The sequence below is a fragment of the Miscanthus floridulus genome, chromosome 2, assembly GCF_019320115.1.
Source record: "Miscanthus floridulus cultivar M001 chromosome 2, ASM1932011v1, whole genome shotgun sequence".
In the NCBI taxonomy this organism is placed as follows: domain Eukaryota; kingdom Viridiplantae; phylum Streptophyta; class Magnoliopsida; order Poales; family Poaceae; genus Miscanthus; species Miscanthus floridulus.
In genome coordinates, this window is record NC_089581.1 from 23,893,147 (window position 1) to 23,909,375 (window position 16,229).

A 16,229-nucleotide genomic window follows, 5' to 3' on the forward strand; every position below is an offset into this window, starting at 1 on the left:
TTGTCTCAGCAGGCGTGTATGCATGTTTTTTAGTTTGAGACGGAATTTTGTTTAACCATGGCGTTGTTGTGCAGCCGAGGTGTTTTTAAGCGTGGGGATTGGATTGAGACAGAACTTAATGATCCCGACGTCGGTGTGCGCCGGGGATCGGACGAGGAAGTTTTTAGTTTTTGAAACAAGCCCTGGCGTCGGTGCACGCCGTGAACAGAAATAACTTAGTTTCGGATGCAACAGAGTTCGATCTTTGGCGTCGGTGCGCGCCGTGGGATCGGGTAAGGTGGAGTCACGAGTAGACCCAGGCGTCGGTGCTCGTCGTGGATCGAAAGAGTTAGTTTTAGTTAGTGAAGCCGTCTGAAGCCGTTACGTGAGTTAAGGAGTCACGGTCCCAAGCCATAGCCGGATGTCGCCTATCCTGTCGACGCGAATTAAGGAGTCATGGTCCCAAGCAGTAGCCGGATGTCGCCTATCTTGTCGACGTGAGTTTGGAGTCGCGGTCCCATGGCGTTTAAACCCTCGAGCCTTGTCGGGCCTTCGTGGGGGTTGTGAGTCGTTTTTGCGCTACCCCATCCGGTTCCTCACAACCGAAGGGGCTGAGGTTCGTCGCCTGTCCCAATCGCTCGGGATCGAAGACTAGCTCGATGAGCTCGCTAATGGGTGTGATCGAGTGGAATTCGAGTCCATCGTTCATGACGGGGTCGGCATAGCCCTCTTGTGACATTCCACTACTCCTTTACCTACAGCCCGACATATGCCTAGGTCGTTCCATAGACCGACCCGGGTGGCTTGACAGCCTCCCCTCAATGGAGATTCCGTGGGCTTGGCGAGAGGTTCAGGATCGAACGAGAAGGTTGAGATGACCCGGTTTGCTAGACTGGGCGAAGGCTGCATGATGCTCATCTATAGTTTTCTCCCCTGGCTCTGTTGGTTGCTCATGTCGAATGAGGCAAGCCACCGCTTCGTGGCGCAACACAGAGCATTTTGGTGCATTTCACTGCACGTGCGATGCTTAGTTCCTGAGCCCCCAGGCGGTTCATGCCCTAACCCTCCGGGGGATTCAGGCGTATGGAATGAAATGCGTGTATGGATGTATGAATGTTTTAAATTGAAATAGAGGGGCTTTGATAGTGTTTTACCTTGAAGACTGGAGAGATGGGGTTCATCGGGCTCCAGTCGGAAATGTCTGTCTGGGACCTTGATGACCTGAGAGACAGGGTTTGGAGAGCTTTAGTCGAAAATGTCCAACCAGGACCCGTGCTTGTCATTCGAGATGGAGTCGGCATGGCCCACATGGGGCGCCCCTTCGCTTCCTTCTTGTATCTTAGGTGCTTATCCTGAGTGAATCGATCGACTTAGGAGGCCGGAGCTTCAGTCGGAAATGTCCAACCGGTACCTACGCTTGTCAATCGTGGCTTAGCTCTCGCGTGAACAGTTTTGTATTTAATGAACACATGCTCACCTTGAAGACCTGAGAGACAGGGTTCGGAGAGCTTCAGTCAGAAATGTCCGACCAGGACCCAAGCTTGTCATTCGAGATGGAGTCGACATGGCCTACATGGGACGTCCCTTCGCTTCCTTCCTATATCTTAGGTGCTTGTCCTGAGTGAATCGATCGACTCAGGAGGCCGGTTGATCTATCCTGGGTGACTCGATCGACTCAGGGAGGTCTGGTTGTCTCTCGACGGAAATTTCGTGTGGTGGCGCCTGCACGACTGGAGTGACGGAGTTCGGAGAGCTCCAATCGGAGACGTCCGGCCGGTACCTGTGCTCGTCAATCATGGGTTAGCCCTTGTGTGAACTATATGTATTAATGAACACATGCTCACCTTGGTGACCTAAGAGACGGGGTTCGAATAGCTCCAGTCGGAGCCGTCCGACCAGGACCTGTATCTCAGGTGTTTATCCCGAGTGAATCGATCGACTCAGGAGGTCGGTTGGTCTCTCCCGACGGAGACTTCGCTGTTGGATCTCTCTAGGTCACACCAGGGGAGATGGGGAGCTGTTCGCATGTGGTGACGCTTCGGTTTTCATGCTCGACGTGCGGTAGTGGCTGGTCGTGCGGTAGTGGTAGGCCATGTCCCGGTCATGTCCCGTCTGATTAGGAGCCATTTTGTCATGCTGGGCACGTCACATCGATTAGGGGGTCCCATCTACATTAAATGGAGAGAGAGAGTTTCTCACCCCGCCGCTTCGCCTTCCTGATTGGCATGCCCTTTCCTAACCGCTGCTCCCTTTCCTTTAAGTAGGAGAAGAGAGAGGGTGTTCGCCTCGTTCTTTTGCCTGTTCGCCGTCTACCACCACCGCCTTTCTTTTTCCTCCTCGTCGAGAGTGTTCCTAAGAGCTGCGGAGGTTTCTAGGAAAGGAAGGGTGAGAGAGCGAGGGAGAAGAGGAGAACTCACCGGAATGTCAGACTGGAGGTCGTCCACCGTGAGGGCATCGATGTTGGAGGCGTTCATCACGAAGGGATTTCTGCCGCCGCGGGAGGTGGCGCACTGGAGGGTCCTTGGGAAGGAGGAGTTCCCGCAACCTCGTCCTGATGAGGTGGTGTCTTTCCTTACCTTCCACGAGCACGGGTTAGGATACCCCACGCATTGGTTCCTACGCGGGCTCCTCAACGAGTGGGGTCTAGAACTATGGCACCTCAACCCGACGGAGGTGCTGCACATCGCTAGCTTCGTCACTGTCTGTGAGGCTTTCCTTAGGATGGAGCCGCACGTGGACCTCTTCTGGCTCTTCTTCTCTGGGAGAGCGATGGCGGACTAGAGTTCGACCGAGATCGCTCCGGTCGGAGGCTTCGCCCTACAGAGGAAGCCGCGCGCGGGAGGCTCGTATCCCACGTACTCTCCATGTGATTCCAACCGGGGATGGCATGGGGAGTGGTTCTACATTAGGAATCCGGTGAGGGCGCCATTTCCAGCGTTTACCAGCGGGAGGCCGGTGAAGCAGAAGAGTTGGTCGTGGGGCTGTGCCCACACGGAGAGGCACAAGGTGGAGGTCATCGAGGAGGAGCTCTGAAAGCTTGTAAGGGATGGCCTTGATAGGGTGCGGGTGTTCCACACCCTTTACCGCCACCGGGTCACGTCGTTGGCGGAGAGGATGCACCCAATGTGGAAGTATGACGGCCAGTCGGACCTAGACCGTGCGTCGTTGGAGGAGCTGTCGGACGACGAGATCTAGAGTCGCATCGGCCGAGTGTTGTAGCTGAGGCCTAAAGAGATGGTGGTGGGAAAACCCATACCATTTAATGCCTCGATCGTGCCCTCGCTGGTATGTTCTCTCACTTTGCTCGTGCTTTTTCCTCTGCCCCTCTTCTTTTTTATTTTGGTTCATTCATTCTGTAGGGGCTTGGGAGGTACAAGTCCTGGCCACACCTTCCCAAGGGGCCGGCGGGTCAGGCACGGTAGGCCACCCAGAAGGAGGCGGCAGACGCCCAGAAGAAGAAGAGAACCAAGGAGGTCTAGCAGAAAGAGGAGAAGAAGAAGGAGGTCGCCTGGCGCATGAAGGTCGAGGAACGTAGGAGCGACGTCGAGTTGGAACTCGCGTCGGATGATCCTATGGATCTAGACGACATGGTCTTTTTCGACGAGGAGGAGAGTCGGGAGGTCGTCGTGACCCCACGACGACGTCTGCTGGTGGGGAGCAAGAGGCCATGCGGCGCGCGGAGGTTCCTACGTCGAGGAAGCGTGCGGCTAGCGCGGACGCTGTTGGCGAGCGAGCGATGAAGCGGACGCGATCACCGCGCCCCTCGGTGGTGTTGCTAGCTCCACCGTTGCCTGTGGCGGACGTAGCTAGACGAGCTGGGCGGTTCGAGGAGCGGCCCGGCGAATGTGCAGCGGCGGGGCCGGTGCCGACGCCGAACTTGCGGCCGAAGGAGGCCCCGCCTACCATGATCATGGCCAAACAGTCCGTGTAGTCTAAGGGGTAGATTGGCGCCTGGTCAACGCGTGACTCGTAGTCAGGGGACACCCCAGCCGCTGCTCTGGTCGGGGAGCCCCGAGTCGAAGGTCGTGGCGATCCGTAGGCCAGCAGGAGTAGGTTGGGTTGGCTCCGACCCCGTCCGAAGTGAGGGGGCGTGGGTCGCAGTCTGAGAGCGGTCCTCGTCCCACGGGCGCATCGAGGTCGGGGTTGGCCTTCAGAGTTGTGCCGCTCGCCACCCGGTATGTCTTTCTCTGTTTTCTTTTGGTTTTTTGCTGGCTGAGCTTTTTGTTGGAGTGTGACTGACCCATAACTTCTGTTAGTGGCTTGGGGATGCCGAGGATGAGTATTGCCCCGACTGCCGTGTAGGAGACCTGGAAGCCCATTCTGCAGTGTGTCGCGGTGGTAAGACCTTCCGTTTCGGGGATGGTGCCCTCCGGCTCAGCTGTCGAGGAGGCGGCGGCTGTGGTGTCAGTGTTAGCAGTGATCCCAGTGCCGATGACGGCGGTGGCATCGGAGGTGACTCTCACGGTGGAGGCAAGGGAAACCGAGCTTCCTGCCTTGCCAGGTAGAGGGTCGCGCGGCTTGCCCTCGCCGTTGGAGCCGAAGGCGCCGAAGGAAGACGTGGCTAGGCCAGGGTCGGGACGCCCGACGGCGGCCCAGGTCGACAAGGTGGTGGACATCCCGTCCGATGATGAGGTGGATGTCCCGGCGGTGCCGTTGGTGCCGTTGCAGCAGCCCGTCGGTGATGTCATGGTGGGGCCGTTGGTGCCATCGTGGAGCCTAGCGGTGGTCCAGTCGGTGGCTTGGACCTCTAGCAGGCCGATGGTGTCACCACGGGACTTGGCGGTGGCTCGGTTGGAGGTTGGGCCCTCCAGCGAAGTGTCGAAGGGTGACCTGGAATGGCCCTGCCCTGAGCACCCAACGGGCGCGCGGTTCGTCCTTCGAGACTCCTGGGAGCGTCAGCTCTGGGACATCTTCGAAGGGCAAGGGCACATCGTGGTATCAGAACTCACCAAGCTGACCACGCAGCTTGAAAGCGCCTGGAAGCGGGCTTCGTTTGCCTAGCAGTTGGTTGAGGGCGACATGCAGCTCGCGGCGGAGGTGAGTTTCTGGTACTTGTCTTTTACCCCTAAATCCCTTGTCGATTGTTTTTAGCGTGCTTACCTTTCATAGGAGATAAGGAAGATGTCGTCCCGCAAGTCCCACTTCCTCCAATCGGAGTACGCCCGGATGGCCGAGCTTGAGCGTTGGGTGGAGTCTGCTTGCCGCGAGTCCCGGGACCGGGCGGCCAAGGCAGCCGTTGTGCGGGCAGAGGGGCAACATGTGGAGGAGCGAGCGACTGTGGGCGAGCAAGGGCCCGCCAGGCAGAGACTAAGGTGGAGTTGCGGGCGTCCCTGGCGAACATCGAGGTGGCGCTTCAGGAGGCCTTGGCGGCCCTTGATCCAGAGCGCGCCGCCCTGGAGTCGGCGGAGAAGGCCCTAGAGGTGGAGCAGAGGGCCCGGTCGGAGGCAGATCGAGAGGTGGTCGCGCTCTAGGGCTGGGTGATGGAGATGGAGGACGCGAGTGCCCGGCTGCGTGAGCCAGTGGCCTAGCTACATGAGCAGGTGGCTTGGCAAGCGGTGGATCTCTCCACCCTCGAGGCTTCTCACGTTGGTATGTACCCTTTTTGTTTTCTATTGTGTTGGCTTTTCCCTCAGCCTATTTTTGAGCTCGTTGCTCTTCTCGCAGAGCTGGGCGGAAAAGTGGAGGTGCTGGAGCGAGACCTGGAGACGACCAAGGCGACGCTTGGCCGGTGTACGGAGGAGCTGGCCAAGTCCTATGAGGAGCATCGTGCTCTTAAGGGGGATCTCGACCAGATCCACAACGTTGTCCAGCACATCGTTTTGGAGATCTTTGGGTCAGCGCCGAGCACCAGCGCACCCGTCGTCCTGCTGGCGGAGGTCCTGGGGGAGGTCCAAGATCTTATCAGATCCAGGCTATTCTACGGAGCGTCGGGGGTGCTAACCGCGGTGGGGACGCACCATCCGCACCTGGACTTTGCCACCATATGTAGCGGATATGCTGAAGGCATGAGCATGGTGGACATCCAGTCGATCGGGGAGCGCTTGCTGCCACACGTGCGATCGGTGGCAGATCAAGTCTCCATCGAGTGGGTGATGGACATCCGTTGTGAAGACATGGCCAAAAGCGCATGTGGAGAGGATGCTGCAGAGCTCTCAGATGGCGAGGAGCCTAGGTTGGAGGTGAATGTCACCCCGGTTTTGGTCGAGCCTGATGCCGTGCCGTCGGGAAGTGGGCAGCCTGCGCCTTCATTGGTTGCACCATCGTCGGACGTCGCCGGGTCGGCCCAGTAGCATGTAAAAATATAATAGTAGTTAGTAAATGTAGGATGTTTTAAGTTTATGGGGGAAGCCCCCGTGTAAAACGTTTTGTGGTATGTTTTAATGACTGTAATCGGTTTTTTGCTTTTGTAATGGAGTTGCTCCGTTTGGGGAAGCTTGTTCCCTTTCGTTCCTTAGTTCTCCCTTGGCATAATTTTGTTTTAAATTTCTTTCTCTCTCGTATCTACCTGTTTGTTTCGTGGGCTACAACTTTACAAGCCCAGGGTGTGGCCCGCGTGGCTCAGCCGGTCGTAGCTGTAGGAAAAGGCGGGGTGCGATCAGTCGAAATGTTCTAAAGCAAAGTTACATAAGGTAAAACAAAGGAATGAACTACCCTTTTACTCAGGTAGGAAGGAGTTTCTTTATTCAAAAGCAAAAGAGTACTTAAGGTAAAAAACAACAAAGGGGTAGTAGAGCCCCCTTGTGGAGCCCCTGAGCGCTCCGAGCCGAACAGTGTTCGGGTCGGGGTGCTCTTGTAGGAGCGTTCACTAAGTAAGGTAAGACTGAAACTTAGGAAAAGAAGAAAAGACATAGTTGTTCTAAGGTCCTTGGAGAGAGTGTCATCGTCGCCCTTCAGTCGGTAGGCTTCCGGTCAGATCACCTCGGTCGTCTGGATCCTTGTCCGCTACGCCCCCTTCTTCCCTTGGCCCGCCAGCCTACCACAGCAGGTGCCTAAGGAGTTGGCAGTCCTTGTAGAGATAGTTGACGGGATAGTTGTGGTTGGTGCATGGGCTCTCCATGAGCTCGTGAAAGTGGCCCAGAGGGTCTTGTTGGGGCTGAGTGCCCACGTAATCTGCCGCGGCGGCCAACGTGGAGTTGGCCGGTCGGTGGTGATCCTTTCTGTTCTTCTTTCCCCTCTGTGTGGATGGGCCCTCGTCTTGATCCTAGCACTTGGCCTTGCCTTTGTCGCGGCCCCCGTTGAAGCACGGTAGAAAAGGCGCTTGCTGGGGGTGTTGGACAATGGTCCATGGTTCCAGGCTATCAGGGCTGGGACTCTGACTGACACTGCGTGTGGCTTGGGTGGTTTAGCCCAAGCCATGCATAGATAGGCGATCGGCACAGGGTGGCCATCAAGTCAAGATGAGGTGCGGTTGCGGCTTCTTGTGCCGCAATCGGTGGTTGTGGCGATGATAGGGTGTAGTGCCCCATCTGCTGTGTCCTTGTTCCCTGAATGGGGAGCGAGGTCACGAGTCGGTGTCGTGATATAGAGCACTCCACTTGTTGAATGGTGGCGATCTCCAACAGTGCCCGGAGGTTCTAGTGGATTGCTCGTCCATGAGGGTCGTTCGGCTTGGGCAGGTCACGCCGGAGCATTGCCACGGTGGCAACGTTCTGGCTGGCCCGAGCGAACTATGGGGGTTGGTCCCCCGAACCAGAGCGTTGCGCTAGGGCTGACGGGCACGACCTCGATCGCCGCCCGCCGGTCCATGCGCACAGGGCACAGCGTGGTGCGCCGGGCGCGTTGGTGCAGTTGGTGGCTGATGCGGCCACTATCGTCGTAGATCCTCCCCGTGCTCACATGTGAGCTTGGGGGTCTCTGCATGAGGACCCTGTGGGGCATGGGTCTGGAAGGACTCCGTTACCCCTAGCGGCCATTCCAGGGCGTCTGCCGTAGTGTACTCCCAGGACCGATGGTGGCTAGGCGCCATGTCGCCGATGCTGGAGCCGTCACTCCCGATGTTGTCATCCATGATGTCGAGGAAACAGGTGGGAGCATAGCTCGCCATCCCCACAAGCTCAGACGTGAGAGGGTGCAGTGCCAGCACCTTTTGGAGTCCCCAAGCGTATGCGTCCGTGGAAGACGCAAGGCCATAGGGGAACCGACCATATGGCGGCTGCGATGGGGACAACGGTAACCCACCGGATATTTGGCGGAAGATAGAGCGCAGTAAGTAAATAACAACATGTATATTACTCATAGTGGGGTTTGAGCAGAGAGTTTGCTTGGAACGAAGCGCAGATGCCGCGCTGTTGAAGTCACGCGTCCTAGAGTCGATGGAGGGCGTCCCTCCGATGGGTGCCAGGTCGTGAGCCTCCTCGCGGAGGTGAAGTACGCTGAGCCAGTTGGTGACGAAGTCTAGGCTCCCAAAGCAAAAGGCCTAGAATGGCTCGAAGACGGGTGGAACCCGCATCTCGACGGCCGAGACTGCGGGGAACTCTAGCGAGCTAAAACGAATCGTATCGTCGGAGCCCGCCATGGCGGGAGTGGCGGAAAAATGGGCCATCCGATGACCAAAAGAGTGTTGAACGTACAACGTCTTCCCCATGGACGGCGCCAACTATCGGTGCAGAAAGTGACCAACTAGTAAATATTTGTAGTTTTGTTGTACGTTATGATCGGAGGTGGCCTAGCACTCAATGACACAGGATTTATACTGGTTTAGGTAACGTGCCCTACGTCCAGTCGGGGTCGGTTGGTGACTTTATTCCTGAGCCCAGGTGCTCAAAGTCTATAGTGGGGGTACAAACGAGAAGGAGGAAGAAGGGGGTGTACAAGAGGTTCGGTCGGCTTCGACCGAAAGGGTCGTGGTCGGAACTTGGCGGTCCTGTGGTTGGGAGCGTTGATGTCGATCTAGTGAGTCTTGGCTTGAAGAAATCAATCTCTCCTTTGGGGGAGGGAGCACATCCCCTTTTATAGATAAAGGGAATGGCTTTACAAGTGAGAGGGGGAGAGTACAGATATTTCTAAGTCTTGCTGCCTATGGTGATGAAAACTGGATAATGGTTGAAGCCCCCCAATACTGTCGATGTTGTTGTAGGATGTCGGATGTGTACGGGAGGTCGAGCTATCTTCTTCAGGAAGGATGACGCCGGTACCTTCAAAATACTTCTTGATGCCTAGTGGCATGTGAGGAGCCATGCTATGTTCACCCGGTATGGCGAATCCTAGAGCCCATACCACGATCGATGTCCAGAGACACGCGGAGGGCTTACCATATGGGAGTTTCTAGCGGCCCCTATAATACTTTGTGTTAGGGTGGCTGCAGAGCACTACTTCGTGCAGGGTATGGTCCCTGGTACAGTGGTGTTGACTTGTGAGCCATGCCTTGCCTTTCTTCGCACGCCTTCTGGTTCTTTCTAAGCGGGCGTCCCTAGTCAGATGGTCCCCAGTCGGTTCTAGCGCGCCAGTCGAGGAATAGTGATGGTGGTGTTTTTCTATAAATCCTGGTCGGAGACACAGGGTCAGAGTCAGAGGCGGTCCTCGGGTCAGGCTTTCCGAGTGGAGGCCGTGCGGAGGCAGCCGGGGCCTGACGCTGGCGCTCCGATCGGAGAGGCCGTTCGGAGCTGACCGGAGCCTAAGCTAGTGCTTCGGTCTGTTGGTTTTAGACTTTTAGGCCGGTCCAGAAGAAAGAAAGGCCGTTTTCCTAGGCCAAGCCCTGGCGTGGAAGCCAGTCCCTGAGGGACCCTAGGCTTATGAACCCGACATCACGATCTCTGTAAAATACCACCAAAAGTTTACGCCCCCGTGAAATAGCACCAAAAGGATCCACCGTGAACTGGAAGTACCATTCCGTCAAATTTTGCAAATAGAAACGTTAACCTAAGCTAAAACCCAGACATGAAATTACATATTTGCTCGGTTCTCAGCTCGGCGCGCGCGCTCGCCCCTTCCGTCGCTGCCGCGGGTTCCAGCACACGGGTCAGGGCATTGCCTCTATTGGCCACCGTGCAGGTCTAGGCACCGCCTCCGTCGGCCACCGCGCTACGTGCGTGGCACCTCAGCCAGGCCGCCGGGCGCCCCTGTGCGGCACTGAAGGGTCGAGATGGCGACTAGAGGGGGGGGGGTGAATAGTCTTTTCTAAAACTTAATCGCGTCGGCTAACCGATACAAATGCGAAATTAAAACTATTGGTCTAGTCAAGACTATACCCCACTATATATGTTCACTAGCATCTTACAAAGATAACAATTATGCAACAAAGGTGCCGGGCTAGCTAGAGCTCTCCTAAATAATTCTAGGAGCAAAGTTACACAAACCTATGCCACTAGTACTTTAAGCGACAAGGGAGCTTCTACACATGCTAGTAAGCAAAAGCACAAAGCTAACGATGCTCACTAGCAATGCTCAATAACAAGGCAACCAATGCCTAATTAGAGAGCGTAAATACTTAGCTACACAAACTAAACAATGTGACTAACAAGGTTACTAAAACCAAATTAGCCACGCAAGGGAGCTACTTCTATGCTACACAAGCAAGAAGGTAATTAGCAAGCTACACAAGCTATCTAATTACAAGAGCAACTACACAAGCTTAATATGTATAAAAGTAATAGCAAGCTTGTGTAATGGGGATGCAAACCAATGGGAAGAACAAGGTTGACACGATGATTTTTCTCCCGAGGTTCACGTGTTTGCCAACACGCTAGTCCCCGTTGTGTCGACCGCTCACTTGGTGGTTCGGCGGCTAATTAGCATCACCCGCTAAGCCCGCACGTCGGGCGCTGCAAGAACCTACCCCTTGAGTGAGGGTAGCTCAATGACACGCTTTACTAGAGTTGCTCTTCGCGGCTCCCGTGGGGCGAGCACAATGCCCATCACAACCACTTCTCCGGAGCGCCGCACAAGCTTCTTACGGGCTTCGACGGAGACCACCACCAAGCCGTCTAGGAGGTGGCAACCTCCAAGAGTAACAAGCACAACCGGCTTGCAACTCGATCACCTAGTGCCACTCGATGCAACCTCACGATGCAATCGCACTAGAATCGCTCATTCACACAATCGAATGATCACTATCAAGTATATGTGTGATGGAGGGCTCCTAAGCACTCTCAAGCATGGACACAAAGTCCCCTTTGGTGCTCCACACCAGCCATGGCCGAAGGCCACTTCTATTTATAGCCCCAAGGGCTAAACTAGCCGTTACCCCTTCACTGGGCAACGGTCGGGCCGACCGGACGCTCCAGTCGTGTTGACCGGACACTGGACCTCAGCGTCCGGTCGCCCGCAAACGGCCACGTATCCCGGTTCCAACGGTCACTTGACCTGACCGAACGCAGCAGCTTCAACTGACCGGACGCTGAACCCCCAGCGTCCGATCGTTTCTAGTAAGCTCCCGAGCATGACCGGACGCGTCCAGTCGAACGCGATCGGACGCAGCCAGCGTCCGGTCACACTCTAGCTACTGCATCACCATACGTCAGCCTGATCGGACGCAGCCTGCTAGCGTCCAGTGCTTTCAGACCCAGCGTCCGGTCAGTTGACCGACGCCAGCGTCTTCGCGACCAACTCGTTTTCACTTCTAACTTCTTCACCCTTGCTCCAAAGAGCTAACCACCAAGAATTTGCGTTCGGCGCAATAGAAAATAGGCATTCCATTTTCCCAAAAGCGCACCCATCTCACCCCTACAAACACCACCTCCTTTGTAAATGTGCCAACACTACCAAGTGTACACCACCATGTGTAAGTGTGTTAGCATTTTCACAATCATTTTCCAAAGGATGTTAGCCACTCAACTTGCCACGCCACTCGATCCTAGCGACAATGCAAAGTTAGATCACTCGAGTGGCACTAGATGACCGATATGCAAACAAGTTTGCCCCTCTTGATAGTACGGCCATCTATCCTAAACCCGGTCATAAACTTCTCTACACACCTTTGACCGGTGAAATGAAATGCCCTAGGTTATACCTTTGTCTTGCGCATTCCATTCCATCTCCTTCAATGTCGATGCAACACATGCACCAACACGATCAACAATGATATGATCCACTTCATATCATCACATGATCATATTGGTTCATCGATCTTGACTCTACTTGCTCTTCACCTTTGCCATCGTCCATCGGCGCCAAGTCTTGCTCAAGCTTCACCGCCACGCGGTCCATCACTCCAAAGCCTTTGACTTGCCCTTCACGCTTGCAACCAGTCCATCAAGCTAAGTCTTGTCTTGATCTTCTTCACCTTGATCACATGACTCAATGTCATGTCTCATGTGCATTTAAGCTCCTTCATCATCACATGTGTGAGCTTTGCAACATCTCCATGCCATTTTCACCTTCATGTCATATGTTGCTCACACACATGTACCTGTGGACTAATCACCTGTGTATCTCACATAAACACAATTAGTCCACCTAAGTTATCACTCAATTACCAAAACCAAACAAGGACCTTTCAGGCGCCTCCTCCAAGTCACCGGCATCCTCTGCGCGACACGGCGCCTCCGCCAGGCCACCGGCATCCCTGCTCACCACCTCCGCCGGCCACCAGATGCCCCTCCACACTTGACTACGCAATGCATGAAGCTGAGATTCCCGATGGGTAAGAACGAAACCTTAGCTATCTATGCACAACTGAAATTAGTTGTGGTATGCGATTGTTTGTGATATCCAGTTCATCTGTGTGTGAAATCTGGTATGAGGATGGTCAGTGATGAGAAAGGACTTTTGGAAGCAGTGCTAATTTGTTTACACTGCTACTATTTTTAGGATCGATCCGACCAATGCATGTAGAGTAGTGATTGATGTTTCGTCCTACTCAACTGTTGAGGATGATCGATCCATGTATAAAAAGAGCAGACGCTTGGATTGGTGGGTGGATGCAGAAGAGTACTCCATCATTGACATGGAGAAAGATGTTTTCAAGCACTTCAGTTAGGCTAGCTATCAGGAAGCAAACTTCTAGTTTGTGGGTCAGAATAATCTAACAGTTCACCTTGGTACTAACCAAGAGCTTCTAACTTTGCTGCGAGCTTCAAAATTGGTGGAGTTTATCATGACTTTTGATAGATGTGAGCATGTTGATATGGCTTGTACTGTGACTGAAATGGAGAATGAAAGCCAAGTGCCAAATGAAGAGAATGACCTACAACTTCAGGTCACAGAAATGTTTCAGGGGATGCATGTGAGTGTAGAATTGGATGGTCTAGAATGGGCCTTGCAACCGCAACTTAGTGTTACAACTGTTGGTCCTTCTAGAGTAGAGGAGGAGGAGGAGGGTGACCATTATATGGAGCCCGGTGTTCACCATGAGGGAGATGATCCAGTTGGAGCTGATGAAGAGTTGAGGTATTTCAATAAGGTACATGAAGTAGGAAGTAATGAGAAAGACAACTATCCTTGGAGGCATGCTGTGGACCTTGAAAGCAACCATGTTCATGTGGTTAGTGGAATATTTCTAGGAAACCTTACACTCATGTTATAGCATTTATAGGTTCCCTTAGACAAATTAAACTTGAGGACTTTGTTCATGATTACTACTCAGTTCAGCATTTCAAGGCTACTTATAAGTTTGGGGTCAACTCAATGGTTGACAAGTCATAGTGGCCTATTGTTGATCCCAGATTTGTAATGGTGCCTCTGAAGCTTAAAAGGTCTGTCGGTAGGCCAAGAGTGAAGAGGATCAAAAGTAAGAGTGAGCCAGGAAAAAGGGGTCCTTACCAATGCAAAAGTTGCTTTCAGTTTGGGTATATTGAGAAGGGTTGTAGTGAGCCGCCTACTGAACTCGCTGTTGAATTGCCACCGGCAACTCCTACTAATTCAAGGTAAATTGACCCCTGTACTTTTACTGTAACATGATCTTTTATTAAATATGGCTGATACCTTCCTTATGTGTAGGAAAAGGAAAGAAAATGGCAGTACATCTAGTTGCAAAAAAGCTCCAACAAAATCCAAGAAAGTATCTACATCTTCTACTTCCTTAGTCACACAACCACTTGTTAGTCCAGGGCCAACAACAAGAAGGATGTCAGCTTCCACTAGTCCTCTCAGTCCAGGACCTACAACAAGGAGAAGGGTAGCAGCGGACATATCCCAGGAGGAATTGCAAGAAGGCTTATCGTAGGCTAAACAATGGCTTTGTTAGTGCAAATGCTATGTGTTGTACTACTGTTATGATCTAGTTAGACTATGGATGCATATGTTGAACTACTGTATGTGTTAGCAGACCTGTCCCCTTTGCTGTCTTAACTAGTGCTCTGTTGAGAAATGGTTGTTGAGAAGTGCCTGTTGTGAATGTACGTGTTCATGTGTGCTTATATTAAAGAGATCCCTATATTAAATGTCTTCATACGTACCAAAATGTATGTGCGGGAATGTGCTTATATTGCTACTGAAATATATGTGTTTATTTATGTTTAAATATTGGGGCACATACTGCTATTTATTTGGTTTTCACTGGGGCTATCTGTGTCCAAGTTAACAGTTCCGTGACTTTATTTTAACGGAATGGTACTCTCAGTTCATAGTCCAACCTTTCAGAAGTATTTTATGGGGACGCAAACTTTCAATGGTATTTTACGAAGATAGTAATCTTTCGATACTATGCAACCAATTTTTCCTATTTGAATTCTACCAAACTCCAATCAATTTGAATTGACTCATACGAATGGGATCCCCATACTGGACAAAGTACCAATCACGCTAGCCGACTCGACCACCGCCTGCTGTCTGGCGCTGTCCATGCACATGTGCACGCATGTACACCGCTTGGCGCTGGCACGCACCCACGACACACCTCCCATGAATCTGACAGCCCGGGCCTCCCGCCTCCGGCCGCGCGTGCCGTGTCAGCCTCCCTCGAGCGGTGTGCTCCATGCAAGCCTCCACCTCGGCCACGTACCCCCTCCCCTCCCCTACGTGTCACCGCTCTCGCCACCTATATACGGCGGCCTGGCCAGGCCTTCCCGCTTCACTACTCCTCTCCTCGCCACTTACTTTGCCTGCAAAGCTCCTTGATCCATCGATCACACTCCACCACCGGCCGGCGGCCGCGGCGTGCAAACGACTCGGCAGCAGCGATGGCGGATCGCGACCGCAGCGGCATCTACGGGCAGCATCAGGGGGGCGGCCGCCCGATGGGCGAGCAGGTAAAGGGCATGATCCACGACAAGGGGCCCACGGCGTCGCAGGCGCTGACGGTGGCGACGCTGTTCCCGCTGGGCGGGCTGCTGCTGGTGCTGTCGGGTCTGGCGCTGGCGGCCTCCGTGGTGGGGCTGGCGCTGGCCACGCCCGTGTTCCTGCTCTTCAGCCCCGTGCTCGTCCCGGCCGCGCTGCTCATCGGGACGGCAGTGACCGGGTTCCTCACGTCGGGCGCGCTCGGGCTCGGCGGCCTGTCCTCGCTCACGTGCCTCGCCAACACGGCGCGGCAGGCGTTCCAGCGCACCCCGGACTACGTGGAGGAAGCGCGCCGCAGGATGGCGGAGGCCGCGGCGCACGCGGGACAGAAGACCGCGCAGGCAGGGCACGCCATCCAGAGCAGGGCGCAGGAGGCCGCTTCGGGCGGCGGCGGGGGAGGCACCGGTGCTGGCACTGGCGGCGGCGGCAGGGCTTCCTCGTAAGCAAGCCATCCATGGATGCGTGCGTGCGTGTCAGTATCAGCAGGGTCGTCGTGGAATGCTAGCTGTTTTCTGTACGTGGGTGACCGTGTTTTGGTCGTCTTCTCCCCGAGTGCGTGTTGCATATCCTGGTGTTCGCCGTACGTGTGTGTGCCGCCCTAGCTAGGCTGGGGTCGGCTGTGTACCGGTGTCTGTTCTGTTCATCGCCGCTCCTGTTCGGAGATGTGAATAAGTGATCGTCTGTCTGGAAGGGAAGGTGTGAGCTTTGCTAGTGTGGCTGGGCACTGGATGTGTTGTGCATCAACGGTATGCTCGTCGTCTGTTGTGGAAACCATTGGTGAATGTATTGTCTCTTTGCTGAATAATTTTGTCACATCGATTTGTGAATGTATTGTCTGGATAGGTTAACGCGCTCAGCTGGCCAGATTTACATTTATAATATACTAGTAGCCACGCATGTCGTAGTTTCTGAATTATTTTGTATTATTTTATTAATGAGATAATGAGTTTTTCCCCTTAAGATACCACTCGGCAGGCACTCGCCTTTTAATCATTCGGGCACCGTCACCCCAGTCATTTGAATACTTTGTATGTACTTGGGAACACACCTAGCCATTAATTTAGATATCTACTTGAACACCATTTTTTTTGAAACTT

General features: G+C 54.0%; 1 protein-coding gene across 1 annotated transcript; it reads left to right on the plus strand.

The window, feature by feature from the left end:
* Positions 1 to 14,953: 14,953 nt before the first annotated feature.
* LOC136538224 (oleosin Zm-II-like) lies at positions 14,954 to 15,922 on the plus strand. The gene has a single exon (XM_066530215.1). The coding sequence runs from the start codon at positions 15,036 to 15,038 to the stop codon at positions 15,573 to 15,575; it is 540 nt and encodes a 179-aa protein (XP_066386312.1). The 5' UTR covers positions 14,954 to 15,035; the 3' UTR covers positions 15,576 to 15,922.
* Positions 15,923 to 16,229: the final 307 nt, after the last annotated feature.

What these genes read in the sequence shown, in the direction of transcription:
- LOC136538224 (XM_066530215.1), top strand. Translation starts at nt 15,036, where the DNA reads ATGGCGGATCGCGACCGCAGCGGCATCTACGGGCAGCATCAGGGGGGC.